A 24248-nucleotide genomic window follows, 5' to 3' on the forward strand; every position below is an offset into this window, starting at 1 on the left:
CGGGCTTGGATTGCTGCTGGTCTGTGGGCGGTTTGCCCGGGCATCGCTGAGCCGGTGTGTTTGTTCTTACAGGAATTACTTGGACTTTGCTCCACGAGATGGATTTCCAGAAATACATTTCTGTGAGACACGACTACATCCTCCTCCCGGAGGACGCCCTCACCAATACCACTCGGCTTCGCTGGTGGCAGCCTTTTGTGATCAGCAACGGGATTGTGGTTTCCGGGGTGGAGCGTGCGCAGTGGGCGCTGGACAACATTCTGATCGGCGGAGCAGAAATCAATCCGAGCCAACTGGTGGACACTTTCGATGACGGTAAAAATGAAAGCTCCGAAGAGCTTTCTCTCCTTCAGCCACGTTCCATAGCGAGCACCCTGCAGGGTCCAGGGCGCCCTGCTCAACCGGTGTTTGCTGTTGTCAGGCGCCTATAGCTTACAAATCTGCAAAGTTGGTCTCTTGCTGAGCTGTCGATTGAGAATTTAAAGAACGTTGCTAAATAAAAAAGTGTTTTATTATCATTTAGAATCGCAAAACCGTGAACATTTTAAGTCCTTTTAGTAATTTCTGCACCACAGAACACATACTGCAGATTCCCAGAAGAAATCAGAATTTCTACCCAGAAAAGCAAGCACCCTTTTATAGCAAAGTGATCGCTCTAGCAGTACTTTTGCCCTAAGTGGGCTTTATCTATTAAGACAGGTGTATAAAATAAATAACCAGCCTCAGCAGTAAACACGAAAGTGATTTAGCATTGAGCATCTTAGTTGAAGAAAATAATGTACTGCATGTTTTCCCGCTCGTTTAACAGAAGGATCTTCCCATGAAGAAAACTGGAGTTTTTACCCTAACGCAGTCAGGACAGCGGGCTTCTGTGGCAATCCGTCCTTCCACCTCTACTGGCCAAACAAAAAGAAGGACAAGACCTACAATGCTCTCTCCTCCCGTGAGCTTATTATACAGCCAGGATACATGATGCAGTTTAAAGTAAGGGGCAGCGACACGGAAAGAGGCAACGTCTGTGCGGGCTGTGGGGGAAGGGGTTTGTTCTGACAATGGCCGACCGATGATGGATTGCAGCCGTTAAAAGATACTCTAACTTGCCGTAACATTTTACAAAGGCCTTTCTCCACGTGCGGTTGTCTGAGCAGAGATAAACTCTGTAGAGATGCCAAGACACGGCAAGAAATGTAGCTGAGCTGCAGCTCATACATACTCATCTGCCGAAGTGAAAGGCTGAAGTAGCGCCTCGAACCCTCTGTAACTCTGACCACACACTCCTCTCCTCCCCGACGCCTCTCATCTTCAGTAAACCATTTACTTCTTCAGCTGTTCTTTTCCAGTTTGAGAGTGTTCTCTTGTCTCCAACTTCACAAACGTATACCTTAGCCCAGTTGTAGCTCCCAAAGCCTCAAGCAACTGGAGTTTTTTAAATCTTTTATAGTGCTTAGAAAGCTAGAAAAGAAGCCATTTAGAGACACTCACTGAGAATGATAAAGCCATGGCAACCGCTGTCCTTTAAAGGCATTACACAAATCACAAATGCATTTAATTATTAGATCTCTAAAAAAAAAAAAAACAGTTATTCTAATGCCCTTATTTACAAAACGGACTATGGACTCGAGGCTTTACTAGAAGAAATTGAAGCGTATCTGCTTTTCTCTTTGGCTCTGCGTTAGACCTGCTTCAGAGATGAACCAGCTTTCCCGATGCCTTCACTCCCTAAGACAGTGTCCAGCTTCTGTGACATGAAAGCCCCTCATGGTCATATCCAGTGTCACTCCACACCAGCTTCCAAGCCTTGTCCTTGGAGAGTCAGATTTTCTCTCCCGGGGCCACCACAGTCTGGGCTTGTCTCCTCCTTGTTTGTTCTGTGAACTCAGAACTGAATTTGTTTTCTCCCAACAAATCAATTTATTTAAAGTAAAAGGAAGGGGTGGAGAGGTGGTTCAGCCATTAAGCATGCCTGCTGCTCTTCTAGAAGACTTAGTTCCCAGCACAGGCAGCTCACAACCCCTGTAACTCCAGGGGCTGATATCTCTGACCTCCACGGAAATGCATGTACTTCCCCTCCCATTCATACACATAGAAATAAAATAATTTTTAATGAGAGTAAATTCGTCCCCTGAAATTTAGGTTACCATAGACTCTCCCCTAGCTAAGTCAGCACCCATCACATCTCTGTCCTGTGCCCTTTACTGCTCAACACCGCTGCCCTCATGCTCCGCAGCTGGGAATTATCTGTCCTTGTTGCGGTTCTCTTATCTCCCTGATATCTACCTCTGTCTCCTTTTTGTAACTTTCTTCCCTCCACCTCCAAACATCAGCATTTGTCCACAAGTCTCACATTCTTCTCCTCCACTGTGTTTGGTGACTCAGAGCTGCACACGATCTTCCAGCTTGTGCCGTACCTTGAAAAGCAAGTCCCAGATCTGGATCCGTAACCTTGACCGGCTCACTGACATTCTCGATCTTACATTAGCATTTTAAGTTACATTCTTCCTTTGCTTCTGTGAGCTGTGTGCGCGTGCCTCCGTGTGGGCACGCGCACGCCATGGCGTCCATGCAGAGGTCAGCTCTCTGCCTACACCACGTAGATGCCAGGTCATAAAACTCAGGTCATCAGGCTTGACAGTAGCTCGCTTTGCCTCCTGAGCCACCCACCCATCCACTCACTCCATCTGCAGCAGCTTCTACAGATTTCTGACTCGCACACGAGCACTTCAGCCCAGTATGTCTCTGGGTAAATTCAACGTCTTCCCCCTCATAGCAGCTCCTCCTATAACTAAGCCATTTCTGTTGATCGAACCACCCTTCACCTCTGCACAGCTTTAAATGTCTTGACTTTTTCACTTTACATGTGAAATCTGTTTGTAAGACCTGGGGTCTCACAGCTCAGGAGTTCAATCGCGCCCTTCCCAGGAACTCCCCCAGACCAAGACTTGTTGCAAAAGCAAGAGGTTTATTAACCATTGTACAATGGGGTCACCCCTGCTGGTCAGCAAAGAGTGGCACTGGGAGACAAAGGCCTTTAGGTTTTTAAAATTGCGGGAAATTTGAAGTTGCAGTTTTGGCAATTTAGGATTGGATGAGGAAGTTATAAAGTAAAATAATTGGTTAGTGGTAGGTGTTCAAGCTTGGCCAGTCCTGCCAAGTGTGGATGCAGCTGCAATTTAAGGTGGGGGTGGTTAGCTCATCCTTGAAGATTAGGGGCTACAGACTTTTGGCTAGAGGTCAAAAGCTACTCAGAAGAAGTCTAGGTTTGTTGCTAAGAAACGCTATCTCAAGGACAAGGGTCTGGTCCTTCTTTTGCTGAGTGAAGGTCATTGCTTGCTTGCCCTTTTTTTATATCTGTCCTCACAGATAGGGTCACATTCCTTCACTCTCTGGAAAGGTACTAAGAGGCTTTAGCTTAACCTGGACCTAAAACTCAAAACTATAGGCTTTAGAAGACATATAGGTTACAAAGTTAGTCTAACCCTTTCAGGTTCCTGTGCCCTCTTAATTCTACTTACGCGTGGTCTTTGCCCTCATCAGATCTCCTCTGCACTGTTATGTCCATTTGCTCCCTATTTACATCAACAGGTTCCCTTTTGACCCCCCCAGTCTCTCTTCATTCCTGCCTAACCCTGATGTCATGTTAGCTTTATGTAGCATAGCTCTTAGTCTGTCATTCCACTCCTGGAAACTTCAGTGGTTCTTAGCAAGACCAAACACGTGTCTAGCTCCCTCAGAACCCATGAAACTCAGCCCAGCGCTCTGCCTTCATCTCCCGGGATTCTATTTCCTCTCCACCTACATCCAATCTCAGTGTACACTGGGCTCTGCGTCCCTGTGTCCACCCACTCTTGCCCCTCCTAGACAGCTCTCTGCTGCTGCTACCTCCCCAGTGCTCCCCTTCCTTCAGGGTCAGCTCCCATGCACCTAATGGATGAATCATTTTCCAGTCCACGCAATCAGCTGCAATCTACCATTCCTGTGTTATTTATTGTGTGTCTCTTAGATTCCTACTCCTGTTCTTGACCATTCTTATTCTAACCTTAGGTTATAATTGTCTCGTCTATGAGTATTATGCCCTAAATTTTTAGGACTAATGTCCCCTAATACCAGCAGTGAAATAGGACCTGTTGCTTAAATCAACAATTAGAACTTATATTTGAGTCACCAAATTTCATAGCATTCATGCATTATTAATGGTTCAGACATTTGGTCGCCGATAATACTGAAATAGAGAAACAGCCATAGGAATGACAAAGCAATTAAATCTTGTTATTTTTCACTTCCAAATGAAAACTTCATAGTAGCATCTAAGTGCTATGCTAAAACCATGAACGTGTTTTGCATTGGATACTTTCAATTTCTCCTCATAAATCTCCTCATAATATTTTAGCCAATTTCCCTTATCCAAATTTATGTAATATGATAGAATTAGGTAAATTAGTAGAGATAATGCCTTAAAATCCTTAATTCTCAGCTTTTTTGAAAATTGCACATCTTGATAACTCTCAAGAATGAACTCTCCGTGCATGGTCAGGCCGCTTGTCAAACCTCCCCTGAATATTTGATTGCCTATTAGAGTCTTGATGTGGGGAAATCGGATTTCTGATTAGTTACATTGGAAATCACTTAGTCTGGCTTGTCTATTGATTGCTTTTGTTGGTTTTAGATTGTGGTGGGTTGTGAAGCCACTTCTTGCGGTGACCTTCACTCTGTAATGCTGGAATACACTAAGGATGCAAGGTTAGTGAAACTGTTTTACAACCATCCTAACTTGAAAACATAATTCAGACGTGTGTCTAGCTTTAAGAAGCAATTTTGTGTACGGAAAGAGGAAGCTTTCAGGATATTGTGGTACAGAGACAGCATGCCCGTAACCTCCAGACTTCGGACATTGAGGCAGCCCAGAATACCTAGGGAGGCCCTGCTGGCTCGTGTGTATGTTCACATAAATTTAATTACCATAAAATTTACCCACATCTCTTCAAGTTTATCTTTCAAACCAAAGGGGAACAAAATCAGTTTTCATACTGGGCAGCTGCTAAGAAATATTGCATTTTAAAATAATATATTAAGTTTGTTCTCAGATCACTGTTTTGTTCCTGTTGCTCAGGAAACTTTTAATAGGCAGGTGATCTGAATATGTTCCGCCTGGAGTCCTGACTCCTAGAGCACATTAGCAGTGAGGAGGGAGCCCAGTGTGGGGGCTTTCCCTGGTTGATCGCTGTCTCCTCCCCATCACTTGGAAAACTTAGTTAAGTTAGTTGGCTCCATGTATGTGTCTAGTGAGAAGTTACTTGCATTCATCCTCGTGTGCGCTATCATTTTATTCTGTTGTTTAATGTAGTTTTAAACAAGAGTTAACACATCTAATGAGAAGCTTTCTTCTGTTCTTTTTGCTTTAATGTATTCATGCTATGAGAGTTTCACACAGATATACAAGGTATTTTTATCATGTCCACCCACTCTCCCCTTGCAACTTCTCCCAGGATACACTCCCTACAGCCCTTTACTAACTCATTTTCTCTTCTCTCTCTTTTTTTTAACCCATTCACTCCCGTAAGAGCTGTTCAGATGTGCATGAGTACAGGGCCGACCACTAGACCATGGTTAACCTAGAAGAGGCTTTGGATTTTGCTTGGATAGGATCTTTTCTTCATTTTTTTAAATGTTTTTAATTGAAATAGAATTATTTCACTTCCCCAATCCCTTTTATCTCTCCAGGAACCCCCACATTACTCTCCTTCAGATCCCTCCAATGTGATATTTTGTGGGGGATAGCTTTTTATTTTTTTGACAGAATATCTATCTTTAATTAAAATATAATTCTATCACTTCTCCCCTTCCATTTCTTCTTTTCTGTTCCTCACTCCCCCTCAAAGCCATGGCCTCTTTTTCTTTAATAGTTATTATTACACCCATGTATAAATTAGTAGACATATAAATATGCCGAGTTCCTTAAATGTCATTGTATATATAAAACTTCAGGGTTATATTTCAGATTATTTCAGTGATTTCACTGGTCTATAACTATATGTAATTTTTAAAAGAGGAGATTCTAAATAAGTAAATTTTTTAAAAAGGGTGACCAGAGGGATGGCTCAGTGATTAAGAGTACTGGCTGCATTTCCAATGGAACCAGGTTCAGTTTCCAGAACTCAGTGGCTCACAACTGTCCATAATTCCAGTCTCAGTCTGATTGCCTCTTCTGGCCTCTTCTGGCCTCTTCAGGCCCTGCACACATGTGGTGCACATACATATGGGCAGGCAAACATTCATACACACAAAAGAGAAACGGCTCTTTTTAAAAGAGGAAATTCACGTAAAAATGACTTGCTCCTATCCCAAAGCATTGCCTGACATCCTCCTCACTCATTCTCCCTGGCTGGCCTGATGCAACCCTTTGGTCTCCACAGGTCTGACTCCTGGCAGCTCGTGCAGACCCAGTGCCTGCCTTCCTCGTCCAACAGCATCGGCTGCTCCCCCTTCCAGTTCCACGAAGCCACCATTTACAATGCCGTCAACAGCTCAAGCTGGAAGAGGATCACCATCCAGCTGCCGGACCACGTCTCCTCAAGGTGGGTTGTCTGCAAAGGCAAGCCTGGGGGGGACCCGTCAGACAGCATCTGCAGCCATGGTTCTCGCCTTCCTAATGCTGTGACCCTGTAGTGCAGTTCCTCGTGACCTGGCGACCCCAACCGTGAGATCATTTTTGCTGCTACTTCATAAATGTCATCTTGCTGCTGTTACAAATTGTAACGTAGACAAGATGGTTGTTTTCCAGTGGTCTTAGGTGACCTCTGTGAAATGTCCTTCCATCCCAAAGGGGTCATGACCCACAGGTTGAGAACCACTTGTGTGCAGTCATGCAGAAAGATAGGAACAGAGTTTTAGCTGCAGCCTAAGGACTCTTTCCCCTTCTTGCCATCTCATGTCCCAAGGGGGGTTGGGGGGGACAGGAGCCTATTTAGAAATTTCTCATAGAGCTCAGATTTTTTTTTAAACTACAGAACATGCACTTGCAACATATACTCATCCTGAATGTTAGATCCTACGCAGAGACTAAAGTTGGAGCCAGCCCTGCCCTAGCATGCCGCCCTACCGAAGGCTGTGTTGCTCACGCAGAGATGCAAACCTCCTGGGTTGCCAGGTTACAGAAAGCTGAGGATAAATAGGGTAGTGTGTGGTTTTCCCCAGAGCAGCATTCATTTCACTGAAGGATTTTTAAAAATTATACGCTTCCTTAATTTTACATATGTGTATGTACATACATAGGGACATAGAATTGCTGTAGAATGTGAGAACAGGAAATTCTCATACACAGAATAGAATTTGAATAGGACAAACACTCAAGATCAGCTTCTGCCTTCTACCTACATTGTACACACACACACACACACACACACACACACGTATGTGCACCAGCATACATGTGCACATGCACACACGTAGGCAAAAGAAGGTAAAACCTTAGAGAAGATACAGCTCTCAGAAAGGCATGTGGGGACACCCCAATTCTGGAAGATGAGTCAATGGTCTACGTTTAGAGTACTTTGGGTAGAAATTTGAGGTCTTTCCTGAGATCCCCATTCCCACAGGCAGAGGCTAGACAGGGGAAGAAAGATCCTGTTGACTCCCTTTCTCTATCCTTGGCTCAGTGCCACACAGTTCCGCTGGATCCAGAAAGGAGAAGAGACGGAGAAGCAAAGCTGGGCCATCGACCACGTGTACATTGGAGAGGCCTGTCCCAAGCTCTGCAGCGGACACGGCTACTGCACCACGGGGGCCGTGTGCATCTGTGACGAAAGCTTCCAAGGTCCGAACCCAGGCTGCCCCTGAGGCGGGGCACTGCAGGCTCCTGGTCTTACATACCGGACAGTAAATTAGGAGATGGATGGAAAGGCCAGGCTGAGAGGACGGCAGATAACACAGTCCTTGACCGCTTCATTCTTATTATTTTTTTTATTTTTTATTAATTACAATTTATTCACTTTGTATCCCCCCATAAACCCCTCCCTCCTCCCCTCCCATTCCCACCTTTCCTCTCCCTTCTTCGTGCATGCCCCTCCTCAAGTCCACTGATAGGGGAGGTCCTCCTCTCCTTCCTTCTGATCTTAGTCTATCAGATCACATCAGGAATGGCTGCATTGTCATCTTCTGTGGCCTGGTAAGGTTGCTCTCCCCTCAGGGGGAGGTGATCAAAGAGCAGGCCAATCAGATTATGTCAGAGGCAGTCCCTCTTTCCTTTACTAAAGCTGGACACTAAAGCTGCCATGGGCTACATCTGTGCAGGGGTTCTAGGTTATCTCCATGCATGGTACTTGGTTGGAGTATGAGTCTCTGGGAAGACCCCTGTGTTCAAATTTTCTGGTTCTGTTGCTCTCCTTGTGGGATTCCTGTCCTCTCCAGATCTTACTATTTCCCACTTCTTTCATAAGGTTCCCTGCACTTTGCCCAACAGTTGGAAGTAATTCTCAAACACAATTAAGCCATCTCAGGACTGTTCCTGAAAGCATCTTTAAATTATTTTTTTTTTTTAGTTGTCCTATGAAACACTGGCTCCTATTTACATGTATGTCTCCTTTCTCCCCCCAAATAGCCCTTCTTCTGCTTCCTGAAACTCATTTTTAAAACAGGACTGAGGAGTTGCAAGGGTGGCTCAGGCAATAAAGTACTTGGTTTGCAAGCTCAAGGACCTGCGTTCAGTCGCCAGAAGGCATACAAAAAAACGCTGGGCATGGTGTTACAATCTTAGAATGTTAGCACTGGAGAGACAGACAGAAGGTTCCTCGGGGCTGACTCGGCCCCTAGTCTAAATGAATTGATGAGCCCCAGTCAGTTAGAAACTGACTCAAAGGAGGTGGATGACATTTCTGACAATAGCATCTGAGGCTGTCCCCTGGCCACTACATACACACATACGTGTGCCTGCATGTACACAAACACTCAAAAACACCTCCCATACATGCATGAAAAAAAAAGACAAATTCAACTTGACAATTCTGTGTGTGATGATTTACATTTGCAAGTAGAGGGGTCTGGATAAATCCACTCAGAATAGCCTGGGGTGCCTGTGTCCCCTGTCGCCCACATTAGCTACATCCTCCCACGGATGTAGCTGGTGACCTGACTGTTTCACTCCTCAGGTCACTGTCACTCAGGGGGAAAAAAGAGCAAACTCCATCACACAACCAAATTAGTTTCCACTGCTTGGGATTCTAGAGGCTTAATGTTTGGGGCAGAGTGTCGAGTCAGCCTCTCACATGGTCAGAAAATGCCTGCCAACCCTGCTTTTCCTTCCATCTAAACATTTCGACAGGCTCAAGCTTCTGCCATTGCACACTTAACCATTATATCCTCAGAGTGTAATAATAGCCATATAGCAAGGCTGAGAAATCTTTGAGCTTCACACTGCCTTGATTTCACTGTTTGCATAGACTATACGCATTCTTTAGAGTTAGTCCTGCAAGTTAATTATGATTAAGGTGACCATTCCCGCTTGATAAATAAGGGAAGTGATTTATCGTAAGTCACAGAGCTGGCAAAGATGACCAGGTCATTATCTTCTCAATCCACTTCACCAGTCTCATAGCAGAGAGATTTATCTAAAGAAGATCAGAACTATACAACTTCCCCCAGAGAATACAGCGATAGAACATATATATTTGAATTCTATAGTGAGATCCATTTAGATTCCTTGTTTGATGCTGCTTCTTTGCCTCCAGATGAAATGGATATGATTAATGTCGGTGCCTGCGTATCTCTGATGTTGAAAATTACTTACCCACCTCCTTCCTTCGCTGTTCTCACTGCTGCTGAGACCAGCTGAGTCTGCCTGGGTATTAGCCAAAGAATTTTAACTGTGGGCAAATTAATGACTCGGATGTCTGATGAGAAGGCCTCACTCTCTGGAATTTTCCCTCTTCCCTGACCCAACAGCAGCAGGGCTTTTTGATTTTGAACTAGCATGTACAGTTCAAACCCAGGAGAAATGCACACATTCACTAGTTTTATGTCTTATACACCAGACTCACCTTAGTGGCTCATGGAAGACATTTCCAGTTTACATATCGTTCCTTTATTTATCCTAGCATCATTGCTGAATATTGAAAAGGTACCAGTTATCATACTAGGTGCCAAAATCCAACAAGGAGTTAAGATGTAGACTCTGTTCTCAGGACTCCTCAGAAAGAGAGCTGTGTGGAGAACAAGAACAGGGCATATCTAGTTTCTGCAAAATCATGTCGGGGTGGGGGGCAAGAAATTAGAGTGGCCTCCTATGCCAGGGAGAAAGCTCCCTGCCAAGCCCCATCCCTGGCAAACACACAGGCCTGGCCAAATGCTGTAGTGTTTAAACAATAGATTGGCACAAGCAGCAAGTACATTCATATGTACGTATTTAAGCACTGATTCAAAAGTAATGGGATTTTTCTCAACATAAGCCCATAATTACCCCACTACAAGAGAAACGGCTGCCTCTGTGAGTGAGTCTGCCTGATACTCCACTTGCATAAGCGTGGCTCAAGCCTGAAATTGAATGTCGTTCTTACTCCTGGACGATTGCATTTATTTCAGCGGACTCTGATCCCTGTGACTGTTTCTTTTCCCCCAGGCGATGACTGCTCTGTCTTCACTCACGATCTCCCCAGTTACATTAAAGATAATTTTGAATCGGCAAGAGTCACTGAAGCCAACTGGGAAACAATTCAGGGTGGCGTCATCGGAAGTGGCTGTGGGCAGCTGGCACCCTACGCCCACGGAGACTCACTCTACTTTAATGGCTGTCAGATAAGGCAAGCTGCCACCAAGCCACTGGATCTCACCCGAGCAAGGTGAGCAAACCCTTGCGCTGTATTCAAGGCACAGGATCGGTCACAAGCCCAGATCTGATCATGGACTTCGTGCAACAATGTCCACTAAGCAAGGGAGCCTGGATATCGAAAAACCGTTGTAGCGCTTGTTTTTAACACTCTGCTATATTTGGGGTGTTTAAGCCTCAACCTCCCTTCCAAGCCTACATAGGAGAGAGAAGGTTCCCTTTACTGCTCTTGGCTGTTTAGGGTCAGTGGGTGCTTTTAGAGCTCTCTACCAGTCTCCATCAACAGCAGACGCAGCCAGCCCTCTTCTTCAAGCCTCCACATTCCACCCCTTCTCTTTCTGGGCTCTCAATTTATATATCCGCAGAGTCCTAAACTACCCCCTCTCTGCACGCCGTATGTGGAAGGCCATTGCCAGCTGGCAGAAGCCACGCCTACACAAGACAATTAACAGGTGTGAACAAACTATAGCCCAGCTAAAATCCTGCACTTGGCATTAAAACAAAACCATATTTATCTAACTGAGTTTACAAAGAAACCAAAACTTCCATTACAAACCATTGTGGTGTTTTAACAACTCGGGACTATCATTGTGTAAATTTATCGTAGGATGTCTTTGTTATTTCTTCCCACTCATACTAGCTACATCGATAACTTAATATCAGCCACAGCAAACTATGTAAACGTAATGTGAAAATTTGTATAAATGCAAAATGTATGCCTATGCTCAGCATCTGTAAGTTCAGTAAATAGAAATAAAGAAGGGATGAGATCTTTAACTAATCACGTGTATAGGAGCTGGGCACAGCAGACTAGAGTGAGCAGAAACTGTATAATATATTGTGTATATTGTAAAGGTGAGGAGGGGGAAGACCCTAGCAGATTGCTTTTCTTCCTCATGTTCCCTCCTCAGCCACTCTGCTATAGCCACCACGGGCCTAAAGACTCCAAGGTTTATAGGGGCACAAAGCAGTGGACTAGAGTACCTGCTGCAGGCTGGCAAGCATTCAGGAAGCACGTGGGTATCTCAGGCCTAGAGGCATAGTAACAGAATGCGATGGCTAGCCGGAAGCGTTTTCTTTGGAAAATATTAGTGTTTTCCAAGGCAGAAAAGCAGACTTTTATGGATCTCAGAATGATAAACAGTAAAAATACAATAAAAAGCCATCCCTGTATGGGAGCCATGCAAAAACTAAAATCGTGCCCATCCCATTCTCATCCTTCCTATTGAAAAGATAGAATTAATCTAGCAACAGGTTGGTTCCTTGACCCCATGTACAGATGCAGCTAATCAGTGGATAGCTGCACACCAAGTCCCAGGTTCAGTGAGAGACCTCAAGACAAAATGGTGGAAAAGCTCTTGAAGACAGCTGGCATTTTCCTCTGGCCTCCACACACATACATGCACATACAGGTACATATCTCCATACAGGTACATACACACACACACACACACACACACACACACCCCACAGGCAGAGAGAAACATGCACACACATGGAGCTGTGTCTTTCAAGGATAAGGATGTCTGTGAATGTGAAAAGGCATCTAACAGAAGAACAGATGTGAGCCCGAGCCTGCATGCTCTCATCTGGCTTTCCCTCATCTGATCTTACCAGAGAACCTCTCCTAAAATATACATGATGGTTTATCCTCGTCCACATGCCATTCAGCTTGGAGCTCTGTAAAAAGTATACAGTGTGCATCCTGTGATTGCATTCCATCTCCTCAGTTGCTTGGCCTCAGTTACTGTTTAGAGAACAAAAGGTATTTGTGGGGAAAGATTCTAAACAGATTTCCAGCATCATGAAAGCCGGAACTGTTCATTCATACCTGTTCTCATCATACAGTCAGCCCTTAGTAAACAAGGGGGACTGGTTCCAGGGTACCCATGGATGCTCAAGTCTCTCTCTGCTGCAGTACTTGCACTCAGCCTGCGCTAATGCTCCTGTGATTTAGATCATCTCTACATGATTTACAGTGTCCAGCACCATGTATAAGCTATGTAGATGGATGAACTCAGGAATTGTGGGCTTTAGGGAAAACAAAGTGAGAACTTCCTCCTCCTTTAATGTTTCCCAACTTTCATCTAAAGTTGATTTCCCTGTTTTGTTTTGTTTTTTTTCTTCCAGCAAAATCATGTTTGTCTTGCAAATCGGGAGCACATCCCAAACAGAGAGTTGCAACAGTGACGTCAGCGGCCCCCACGCCGTGGACAAGGCAGTGCTGCTGCAGTACAGCGTCAACAATGGCATCACGTGGCACGTCATCGCTCAGCACCAGCCGAAGGACTTCACACAAGCCCAGAGGGTGTCTTACAACGTCCCGCTGTGAGTGTCCTAAAGGGAAGCACATGCTCCCCTGCCCACTCCTGTGGGGGGCTGTTGGACCAATGCCATGAACCTAGGCAGTGGCGGAGACAAGACATCCCTGATTACAAACATTGTATTGCTGTTTTCCAGTGGGTCCAGAGGGAGATGACTAATCAAGACAGAAGGGCAGGAGGGAATGAATGAAAAACTAAATGCAAAGAACTGTGCATATTTCTCTCCCTTTAAATGGTGTTTCTAATACTTCAGAAACACAGCAGCCTTGAGGTTCTGTTTAGAGAGATCATTTGGAACCGTATCGCCGTTGCTTTGCCTTATTCACCCAGCTCCTAGGACAGGGCCTATCACAGAAAGCATTTCATGTTTGTTGATATATGTGTTGCTTTTCTGGATACTGTTAGAACAAAGGGAAGGAAGAACGATAGATCACTATTACTAGCTGTTAAGTCTCCAGCTTTATACCACTTAAAAGAGCACTAGGCGCTAAGCAAATCTGATTCTCTGTGAGACATGTTCTTGACTCGAGTTAGGCTCCGTAAATCACCCGCCAGCAGAAAAGTCTATTTTTCTCAACACTCAACCTCTGGTGTCCTTCTGTTTGGAACGCAGGGAGGCACGGATGAAAGGGGTTTTACTGCGCTGGTGGCAACCACGCCACAACGGAACAGGTCATGATCAATGGGCTTTGGACCACGTGGAGGTCGTCCTGTGAGTATCTGCTGCTGAGCTCCCTGTGTCCATTTCAGAAAGGTTTGATGTTCCTTTGACCCGGCATGCTCCTTAAAATCAGCAAGAAGTAGACCTGCTGAGAAGGTCCCCCCCAGGGCCACCATGGCCAGCACCCCCAGCACCTGCAGGCTATAGTTCAACCGTTAAGTATAACAAAGCCCTGAGTGTCGTTTCGTGGGCTCCAGAAAGCTCGGATAAGTAAGATGTCCATTTAAGGATTGGCAGGACTGATCAAATTTAAAAAACAAAAAAACAGAAGTCTCTGGGTCGATGGGAAATGATGTCTTATGCTTGATCTGGGTTGCCTTACAAAATAGAACAACGTCCTAAAAGAATGATCTGTGCTGTTCGTGGTAGATGAGCCCGTGGTTAAGACCTGTTCCAGCCCCAGAGGCATTCTACATGTAAGGATTCGGTTGTAACCAGAACAGAAACTCTACGGTTTCACACTGCTCCTGATTAATCCCATCCCCCAAGTGAAGGACGCCCTCCCCCTTATTCTTCCCACATAAAAGCTCTGTCACCGCTCTCCTCTGGCTGAGTTGACTGTTCCCTTGCAAAGAGATGACTTGCTTTTTCTCTAACAATCTAGTTCCTGTAAAACTGGAATGCTTATGTCTCGGCGGGTTCGAACTGGTGGCTCCAAGTGGTTATCAAGGAGAGGCGAATCTTCTCGGTAGATAGGTTCAACTGTTCATTCTTGTTTACCAGATCCAAAATGAAATCAGTCGTGTGGCTGATTTCAGTCATTTTGAAAGCCAATTTCAGTCATTAATTGGTAGGAAAACTACCAGATTTGTTTTCTTTCTTTCATGGCCATGAGCTGAATTCTGCAGTCTTGAGCTAGCCCTTGTCCTAGCTGTCACTCAGGCACCTGCTTGCATGGCATCCATATCAATCCCAATTCCAAGAGCAACCCGGCCCCCACACAAGCCCCCACTGTGCGCTCTGCTGCTTCTGGACCACTTGCTGGGCTCTGCCTCCGTAAGACAAAATCTAAGTTTAAAGGAACAGTCAGACCCGTGACTCTAAACCTGAGGCTGATGTTTACTTAGCTGTTGATCTCCTCCAACTACAGAGTAGACTAGTGTGGGCTCTTAAAGACTGTGAACATACGGATACGTGTATGTGTATAGGGAGGACATAGACACGTGTCCAGGTAGGCCAGAATTCGATCCTGCTGCCATGGGCCCTGACCTCGCCCCTTAGAGCAGAGACCCCACCTGAGTGAGGCTCAGAATCCCCAGGAAAGCTCCTTCCTCGGGCGGGTTTGCCTGGTCTGCACTGGGAACCCAGCACCACTTTAAAGAGCAGCTCAGCATCTCCTCCCAAGCCTTCCTCCAGACATCGCGCACAAACACAACACTGCCAACTCCTCCAGAAACTTCAAAACTCGCCCATTCTCCACAGAAAGCAGAATGCTATTTCTGTCCTTGGCGGGTGCAAGAATTCTCAGCATATCATACATTTGAATAGATACTCTCCACTCCCACCCAGACAGGCCGCTGCTGTCATCTAGAATATCCTATATTAGTATGACATAACCCCTTCACAACTGGGAAACAACACTCCGTTCCCTGTGGAACCGCTGCCTCGGAGGCACTCAGTTCCATCAGGAAGCCTTCCTGCCTGCCCCCGAGAGAACCTTCTGGAATACCTGGTGTTGGTATTAATTTTTGTAAGCAACTACCAGCATCATGATATTGTCATAAGACTCAAAACTCAGTACATTCTGGAACTATAATGTGTTTTATAAGACTTCATTTTTATTCAGTCCCCAGAGTTTTAAGACTTTAAAGAATTTGTCACTTGCCAGGCGCCTCCCACTCTGACCCTGCATTGTCACCTCAAAGCCTCAGGACGCCAAGCTCTTTACACAGGAGCACACCAGCACTCTGTGTGGTATCACATTGCTTGTTGCACTCCAGGACATCATTCAGTGAACCACTCAGAAACTGTAATTTTACACCTACAGCGTATATCTTAAGTACACGTCGTTTCATAAACAAATGCCATCTCTTTAGTGGTATCTCAGAGTTTGCTAAAATTATAGAAATAGTTTGCTTTCCTTGTTTTAAAAAAAATTATATACTTCACAGAGCTCAATTTAATAAATGAATTTTTAATATATATGGTCCTAAAGAATTCTGTTTTAAAACTATGTATTTGCTCGTTTTGCTCTGCTATTAAGAGATAATGTTTTTTGCCACTATAAACATTTAAAAGTATTTCCTTTTTGTAAGAATTTTTAAGATAGTCATTACTATGTGCTTGATAGCTTTGCAATACAATTTATTTGTTTCATGAACATATGATAGATAGTTCCAGGTAACTCAGAAAAATAAACCCCATTGTCCTTCAGCTCTGCAAGATACACAGACTCTAGCCGGGGCTCATGTTATTTCATAAACACTACAAATTTTGCTATAGTTTAAAAACCTAGGTTTAATGTCATAGTTTTACTTTCATATATATGTACCAAGGACACATGCTAAAAACCTCTAGAAAGAAAAGCTGTGATTATGCATGGTATCTTAACACTGATTAATGTCCACACTGCCCATATTAACCAAGGACATATGAGTTTCATGAGAACAAAGCAACACCTTTGAACAATGTTTCAAGGTGGAGGAGAACTTCCTAAATGAACATGACACATTATATTCTTAATGGCTTGAGTTTAAAAGACTGTGTGTGGAAAGATTTGGGCATCAGAAACATAAAGAATGACCAGCCTCAAACTATAAAGACAGAACCCCCCTTTCAACGTGACAAGCGAGTCCTTGTGCTCGCTTGAGAATGAGATACTCCCACTCTCTCGTTTCCCAGTGAAACTTGCACATGGAAGCCTTTGCGGTGGGGTACCCCTGCTAATAGGTCTGTATTGAACTGGAAGGTCGTTTTTTTTCCAGCCTCACTAGTTTTCCAAAAGACCTCATTCCCAAAAGTCCAAATACTATAGCATACCACAGTCATTGCCAGTCAGGTGAAACCTAACTCCTCTGAACTCACTTGCTAGCATAGGCTATTTGTTTTTCAGTAAATGTTTATGAAGACACTTGGGCAGATCCCTCACAAGATCCATGCTGGTAGGGGGCTTCTTAGGGTAAAAGAGAGTTTGTCGTCTCCACCCTTTTGTTGGGCACTCGTGCTTCTATCCTAAGAATCTCCCTCACTCAACTCCTCTGCATTCCATTCACACATCACATTTCCTGTGTGCGTGTCTCAGTCACAGCCTGTCATGTGTATAACGAATTGGGCCGATTTTTGCATGTGTACCTTGAAAGCAAATCACTCAGTAAAAAGTTAGCCTTCGTGAATTGATTTAATAACAAGCAAATTATCGCCAGATTTATTGAAGATTGAAAACTAGTATGTTGCTAACTTTGTCTTTAAACACATTTATCAGATTTTAATATAAGTTCCATCGTGACCATCCCCTCTTGCTATTCATCATCAAGATACTGTCACATTTTTGGCACAAATGATTTATAGAGATGAGCATATTACATTTGTTACAAAGTATATTTTCCTTTAGTAAATTTGACTATTTTATCTGATGTAGAAGACTTCTCCATTTTTAAAGCCCACTCCTTAATTTCCTAAGTACCTAAAATGTAAATAATTAAAAACATAAAATTTACAGTAGATATGAAATTATTAATATTTATACTTTATATGTAACATTTATGCCAAATGTAGTGTTATAGCTATGTGTACCTTGACATACGGTTATGAGCAAATATTGCATGTTGCATTACATTAAAAAGTTATCTTTATATTGGGTATAGAAGGATAAGAAATAACATGTTGAATTTTTATTTTCAAAAGAGATGAAAAATCCTATAGTGCGCCTAAACCTGATCAGACTTTTATGACTAATCACAGTGCTGCATGCGTTGAGAGGCATTTTTTAACTTGTATTATATTTCATTATTTGCTGTCATTGGTTTTCTACTAGAGTAAGGTAAGTTGTCCGCACTACATCTGTTCACTTTTTTGAGTTTTACCAAAACTAGCTGAGAATGTCTGCAGAGGACCCTTCACGAATGAAATTTTCTAGAAAAGCAGTTATCAGTGATACCGGGATGCATTGAGGGGATGGTCAACATCCAGTAAAGTTAGGCAAATTAAGGGAGGTCTGGGATATTGGGTACAGCAAGGAAGGCTGGGGTGCGGTAATTGGCATTCCCCCATTGGGCAAGTGTGCCTGTTTCCGTAGTAGACACCCCTGAAGCACTCACAGTTAACAAACTCCTTATGAGGAAGTGGAATTAGAAATGTTTGCAGAAGTTCCCAAGACTGTAGTGAGTGCCTTCCAAGAGATTTGCTGGGCAGGGCAAATACAAGAAGCTGCCTTCACTCACCAATTTTAATTTAATAATTGAAAGAGAGGCGTAACTTCAGTCTTAACACTGTGGGTTCTGGATCCTGCCTGTTGGTAAGACGGACAACCACCTTTCTGGTTGCCCTCTGCTGCATGACCTTCAAGACTTGAGAGTAAAGTGGTTCTAAGTACTAAAACCATGTGCAGATGGGGTTAAGGTTTTTCATTTAATCCTGACAGTTTCCTGAGGTGTGTGGTCAAACATCATCCTCATTTCCCCTTACCAGAAGAGAAATCTTATTGTTTGTTGTTTCATATATTTAAAAAATAACGAATTACTGATCAATAAGATGCCTAAATGTCTATGAGCTCGAATTCTTCTAATCCTCATCCCTTCCATATCCTTTAGAATTCACCTTTCAAATCGGAATAAATTTGTTTTTGTAATAATAAATGAGCTAATATTGTGATCCCAGGAATAGTTCAAAAGAACATGGGATCACAAATTCCTTAAAGATCTCACAACCACCACCATTTTCTATATACAATCACAGATGCATTTTTCTAACGCATCCATGGGAATTTCAGTCAGCATTTCAGTCAGCTGCTCACTCCCCCTTCTTTCAATGGATTGCCCTCAAGAATTACTTAACAGACCTAGTTCTACCTACAGCCGAAGCAACTGCCATGTCCAGTGCTAGAATGTGCCCTGGAGTGAACGTCACTGCTTATATTGAACTTATAATAAAAATCAACCCTCCCTGTAGTTGCAGTGAAAAAGTAAATCTCTACAACTCAGTTGCACGATCTGTATGCATTGAAAGCAAGATTATATTCCCCCAACATAGACCAATCCAAGATTTTAAAATGTCCTTAAAACTCCTGTGATTGAAACTGCTCTACTACAGACTCTTGTAAGCTGCACAGTCTAGAAGACAGATTAGCTGCTTAATAGTCACACAGGGTTATTAAACAGGCCTAGAGTCAGACATGATTCTGTTATTACATTCCCCATGCTGCTTGAACAGGCTTATGAACTGTAAAAATCCACCTCATTAGACTTCACTGCAAATGACTCATAACCAAATTACTAGTTCGCTACAAGCATGCTTTGAAAGTGTGGCCGCTTAAATAAAATTATATGAACACTGGACATCTGACATGGATGTACTTCTATGTGCATATGAAGGTTCGTGGGGATTTACAGATATAGGACACGAACTGACTCCTGTGCCCAGTGAATTAGAGCATCCCCTAAATTAGCTATAAGCCTCTTTAAAAAAAAATCCACAACCTGCTAATGTTCTTTCACATGAAGACAGAAATTTTAAAGCAGTGCCATAATGAAATAACTTCACATAGAATTTGCTATCAGACTACTAACGTCAGTTAAAGTTAAGGACGTCTGTTCTCACATACACAGGGTCACTGTCACATCACTCAAATTCGCAACGAGATAACTGATATCCTGCTTGCTTGGGCTTTTTATGTAAAATATGTAACCATCTTAAATGTTCTTTGAGTACTTTGTCTTTGAACATGTTTTGACAGAATAACTTCATTGCTTTAACTCTGCAATTATTCCTTATAGTTAAAGAGTAATGACTTACAGCAGGAATCCAATCAGTAAGTCAACAAAGGTTCAAAGCATGCCTTGACCACCCACAGGTCAAGCAGGAGGTGCACTGTTGTGCCTGGGGGTGGAGAGAAAAAGAAAAAGAAAGAAATCAGGGTTGAGGGGGTGCTGCAAGCACAAAAGCAAAGATAACACTGGAATAACAAGTAGAAACTCAGGACGCGCTGCTAGAGTATGGCCAGGGAGGCCGGTAAAGACTAGAGGCTGCTTTGCGTAGGGGTGGAGCAGGAGGAAGGACCTGGAAACGGCAGGGTTCGTCAGGAAGGGGACAGGCAATGCGTGGCGTCACCAGCTCAGAGGTCGTTCTGAGGTGTAAGCGTTATGGATAGTTCACTGATAAAAACCAAGCCAACCTCTGAGGGGAAATTTCCTGAGAGGGGTGTGTAAATCTATTGTATATGTGTGTGAGGCCTAGTACACATGCATGCAATCTTAGAGTCATCGTCAGTGTAAACTGCACATGTCATAGCACTTCCCAGTTCCTTTTCAGCGGAGAACAGAGATGCGGGAGTTGGTTTAGGGACCATTAGGATAGTGCAGAGGACTCCAGGTGACCTTACATTCCAGCAGGAATCCAGGGACAGTCCCAAGATGTAGCAAATAAAAATAGCAACAATCGTTTCTCCAATGCTTGGCTAGCTCAGTGCACTAGGTCACGGTCCATTTTTAAGATTTGACTTTATGTCAGCAGGAGTTACTGCTCAGAGCGGCTAATAAATATGGAATGCAGTTCCTTTATCCTTCCACTGTGGGATCAAAACTGATCAGTGTAGAGTAAGATACATATCACCACCACATGCAAGCAGAGAATGGGTGTGAGGGTACCGGAAATCAAAATCTAACATTTTTCTCAAGGGCTCAGAATAGATGCTGCTGCTTTAGAGCTATGTCTATGTTTTTCCTTGAGATTCTTATTTACTCACTATGTAAAATTCTCTCACTGTAAAGGTTGCCACATTTTTTTCTACCTAAGTGCAGTGTCTAGACAATATTGTTTAAAAAGCATCCTTGTATGTCTTTCCCTCTATCCTAACTCAAGTCCCTTTTGTGTTGCCCTTGATAGTAGAATCACATTTCTTTCTCTCTCTCTCTCCATGTATTTGAGACCACATATTCAAGAGGCTTAATACATTTGAAGATATTGATAGATGTATACTCCAACCACGTATTGATGTCACATATAAATATATGACCCTTCAGGTCAATGTATGAAAGCACATTTCTTACCTCAGTGGTGTTATAGATCATGAAACTTAAAAAAAAAAAAAATAGCTGAGAGTTAGGGCTCTGGAGACTGAGGCAGGAGAATCATAAGTCCGAGGCCAATCTGCAAAACATATCAAAACCCTGTCTGAATAAAAAAAAAAAATCTATTTTCATGCCATAACATTAGTAGCTGTGACTGCAACTATTGCTTAATTTCCTAAGAGTCTTGCTATCCATTTTCAGTATATTTATCAGCTGTACATAGTATGTGGATGACTGTGTATGTCTGTGTGTGTGTCTGTGTGTGTCTGTGTGTGTGTGTGTGTGTATGGGGAGAACATAGAGATACAGATACAAATATGGTTGTCTGTTCAGTTACACTTATCTTGGTGTTTTCATGAACTCCTTTCTTAGCATAGCATCCCTTTCACCAAGACATTATCAAATACAAACCCAGTTGCTTATTGAAACACTCAATAAGCCCAACAGCTCTTCTCCGTTGTGCGCCCTGAGAGAGAACGAACTAGGAAAGTCCAGCTCATCCTGCTAACAAATCTTTTGTTTCTACCTTAGCCCTTTAAGCTTGAAATGAAAATGTTCACTAAAGTAACCAAATCTCTTTCGCTACTTGCTAAAGACGTGTGTAAATAAGGTAACGGGTTTCAGGTTCTGAGAAGACAGGGATTTCAGGGCCGAAGGTAGGGACGCAGACGCCAGGCTTGAACTATTCTGTCCCTCAGGTGGTGAAGTCAGCATGACTTCTGATCTCTCAAAATGTTCAAATAAATAGCGGGCCAAATAAATAGTAGGACCTTAGAACAGACCGCACGTTCAATGACGGGACTTACATGCTCTTTCTCCTGTCCCTCCCCACCTGTACCCTTTTTGTGGTTTGTTTTTTTGTTTTGTTTTGTTTTGTTTTGTTTTGTTTTAAACAGCACTCGCAAACAAAATTACATGATGAATTTTTCACGGCAACATGGGCTCAGGCACTTCTACAGCAGAAGACGAAGGTCGCTGCGGCGACACCCGTGAAGAATCCACGTGTGTTCCCCTCCCGGCACACGACGTGCTGCTCCCCAGTTGTCGAAACACCTCTCCCCGCACCCAGTACCAGGAGACATACCTGAAGGACTAACAGACAGCCCTTCAAGGCCGAGTGCACGCCACTTCCCCACACTGTGAACTAACCCCGAGTGGCTTCTCTGCGTACAAGGAAATGTCTTTATGTCAGTGCGTCCGTGGAAATCGTGATCTGTCGTAATATCAGTTACTGTGGCAGTATTGAGAATAAGGAATAGTTTAACAGGAGAAAAAAAAAAAGTTCAAGCACAACATTCTGAAGATTTTATGTTTAAAATGGCATCTTCGCACCGTATTTAACATTCTTGGTCACCGAGCTATTTAAGTAGACTGTATTTCAGCTTTGTATCTTGTTTTATATGAGTAAGTTATCGTTGTCTGTCTTTATGTATTCTCCTCTACAGTATAACACATTGAAACTGTATCGACTCGCTATGTCACAATATTTTGCTGCTGGACTCTGTTCTACTTGTATTATGCAGAAAGTTAATTCAAATACCTATTCAAGATGATAGCTGTAAAGATACTGTTATCTCCTTTAATATGCTTTTAACATGTATGTTGATTTAGCATCATTTTGTGGATAGGAAAAAAATGTTTGAACTTCAAATATTTTCTACTTAAAAATTGTGGATGAGCACCCTATCTCCTTCCCACAATGAAGTTCCCATTACCTTGTCTAAAATGATTTTTTTTTTAAATACTCCATGGCTGATTTATTAACAGTAACTGCCATTTTGTGTCTGTGGTAACAAAGTGATTTGTAAAATGGTGGGTGTTGTTTTTTTTGTTGTTGTTGTTGTTGTTTTCCATTGTGTTCTTCTCATGGTTGTTTTCCCTGTGGGTCATATTCATACCTTCTGATGAAGTTGAGCCAATACCAGCAAAGTATACTGGTTCTGTGTCCTCCGATTGGTGAAACAGAAGGCTGCACTCCAGGGGGAACCATGCTAAAAGCCCATGCTTAAATAAAAATTATGTCCAAAATCCATTTGCAGCTCGTTTGTATCCATTCTGTTTTCATTGTGTGTGTGTGTGTGTGAGAGAGAGACAGAGAGAGAGAGAGAGAGAGAGAGAGAGAGAGAATTGTGGGGTGGGCATCAGGGAACACCTTGGCTTCTTCATTATTTGAGACAGCCTATCTTGTTGCTCAAGGCTACACAGGCCGGTCTAGTTGGCTGTGATCTTCCAGGGATTCCCGTCTCCACCTTTCACTCTACCATAGATTCACGGGGATCACAGGTCCCTGACAGCTCAGCTGAGTTTTATGTGGGTGCTCAGGATCCAAACGCGGGTTCTCAAGCTTGCACAGCCAGCTCTTAATCCGCAGAGCCCTTACCATAGCCCTTCATTTGTTTCTCATTAATTTTTACTTAGAAATTGTGAGCCAAATCACACTTGGGTAAGATAGCAGATATCCCTATGAGTTTTTTTGTTCCACCCCCTGCTCTGGCATTCACATGCAACACACAGGCTAGTGGAGATTCCAGGCAGATGAAGACCTAGAGGGGCATACACACACACAAGGTGTGTGTGTGTGTGTGTGTGTGTGTGTGTGTGTGCGCGCGCGTACTCAGAAATACAAAGGCAATTGAATGACAGTTCCAACTAATGGGATTGGCATAACTGGATAGCCAGGAGGAACATGAAATCCTATCAGTAACATGCCATATTCAATAGAGAAAACTTCAAGTGAATCACACCCTAAATTTAAAACCTGAAGCTGTAAAATGTCTAGAAAAAAAGCAAAGCAGGAAGATTCTGAGTTGGTCAGTGATGTCTTAGCAAGGATACCAAAAATACACCAAATTTGTTGTATAAAAGGATAAATAAAAATGTTATCAAAATTACACTTTTTGGCTTTTTAAAGCATTGGTTTGGGGATTGTTTTGTTTTAGATAGGGTTCTTTTGTGTAGCCTTGGCTGTCCTGAACTCACTCTGTAGACCAGGTTGGCCTCAAATTCACAGAGATCTAACTCCTACCTCCCCAAGTGCTGGAATTACAGGCATGTGCCACCATGCCCAGCAAAAGCATTGCTAATATAAGTAAAATAAAGGCTACAAAATGAGAGGAAGAATTTACAAAACATATTTAGTAAAGGCATTTTTTTTTTATCCAGAAGGT

At 43.2% G+C, this 24248-nt stretch overlaps 1 protein-coding gene across 5 annotated transcripts in view; it reads left to right on the top strand.

Annotated features, from left to right (window-relative positions):
- The window catches only part of Reln (reelin), a 439480-nt gene extending 416367 nt beyond the window's left edge, over positions 1-23113 (top strand). For 2 of the 5 annotated variants that reach the window (XM_060373778.1, XM_060373779.1), the window contains exons 56-66: positions 73-315; positions 809-984; positions 4664-4737; positions 6411-6572; positions 7653-7810; positions 10607-10826; positions 12944-13141; positions 13751-13849; positions 14463-14546; positions 17702-17837; positions 21978-22114. In XM_060373778.1, the coding sequence (XP_060229761.1) occupies positions 73-315; positions 809-984; positions 4664-4737; positions 6411-6572; positions 7653-7810; positions 10607-10826; positions 12944-13141; positions 13751-13849; positions 14463-14546; positions 17702-17831 (1544 nt within the window). In that variant the 3' untranslated portion in view covers positions 17832-17837; positions 21978-22114. Of the gene's footprint in view, positions 1-72; positions 316-808; positions 985-4663; positions 4738-6410; positions 6573-7652; positions 7811-10606; positions 10827-12943; positions 13142-13750; positions 13850-14462; positions 15999-17701; positions 17838-21977 lie in introns of those variants that run through there. The other 3 variants (XM_060373780.1, XM_060373781.1, XM_060373782.1) reach the window with 2 other exon arrangements.
- The last annotated feature ends 1135 nt before the right edge of the window (positions 23114-24248 follow it).

The sequence above is a fragment of the Meriones unguiculatus genome, chromosome 21, assembly GCF_030254825.1.
Source record: "Meriones unguiculatus strain TT.TT164.6M chromosome 21, Bangor_MerUng_6.1, whole genome shotgun sequence".
NCBI classification, from domain to species: Eukaryota; Metazoa; Chordata; class Mammalia; order Rodentia; family Muridae; genus Meriones; species Meriones unguiculatus.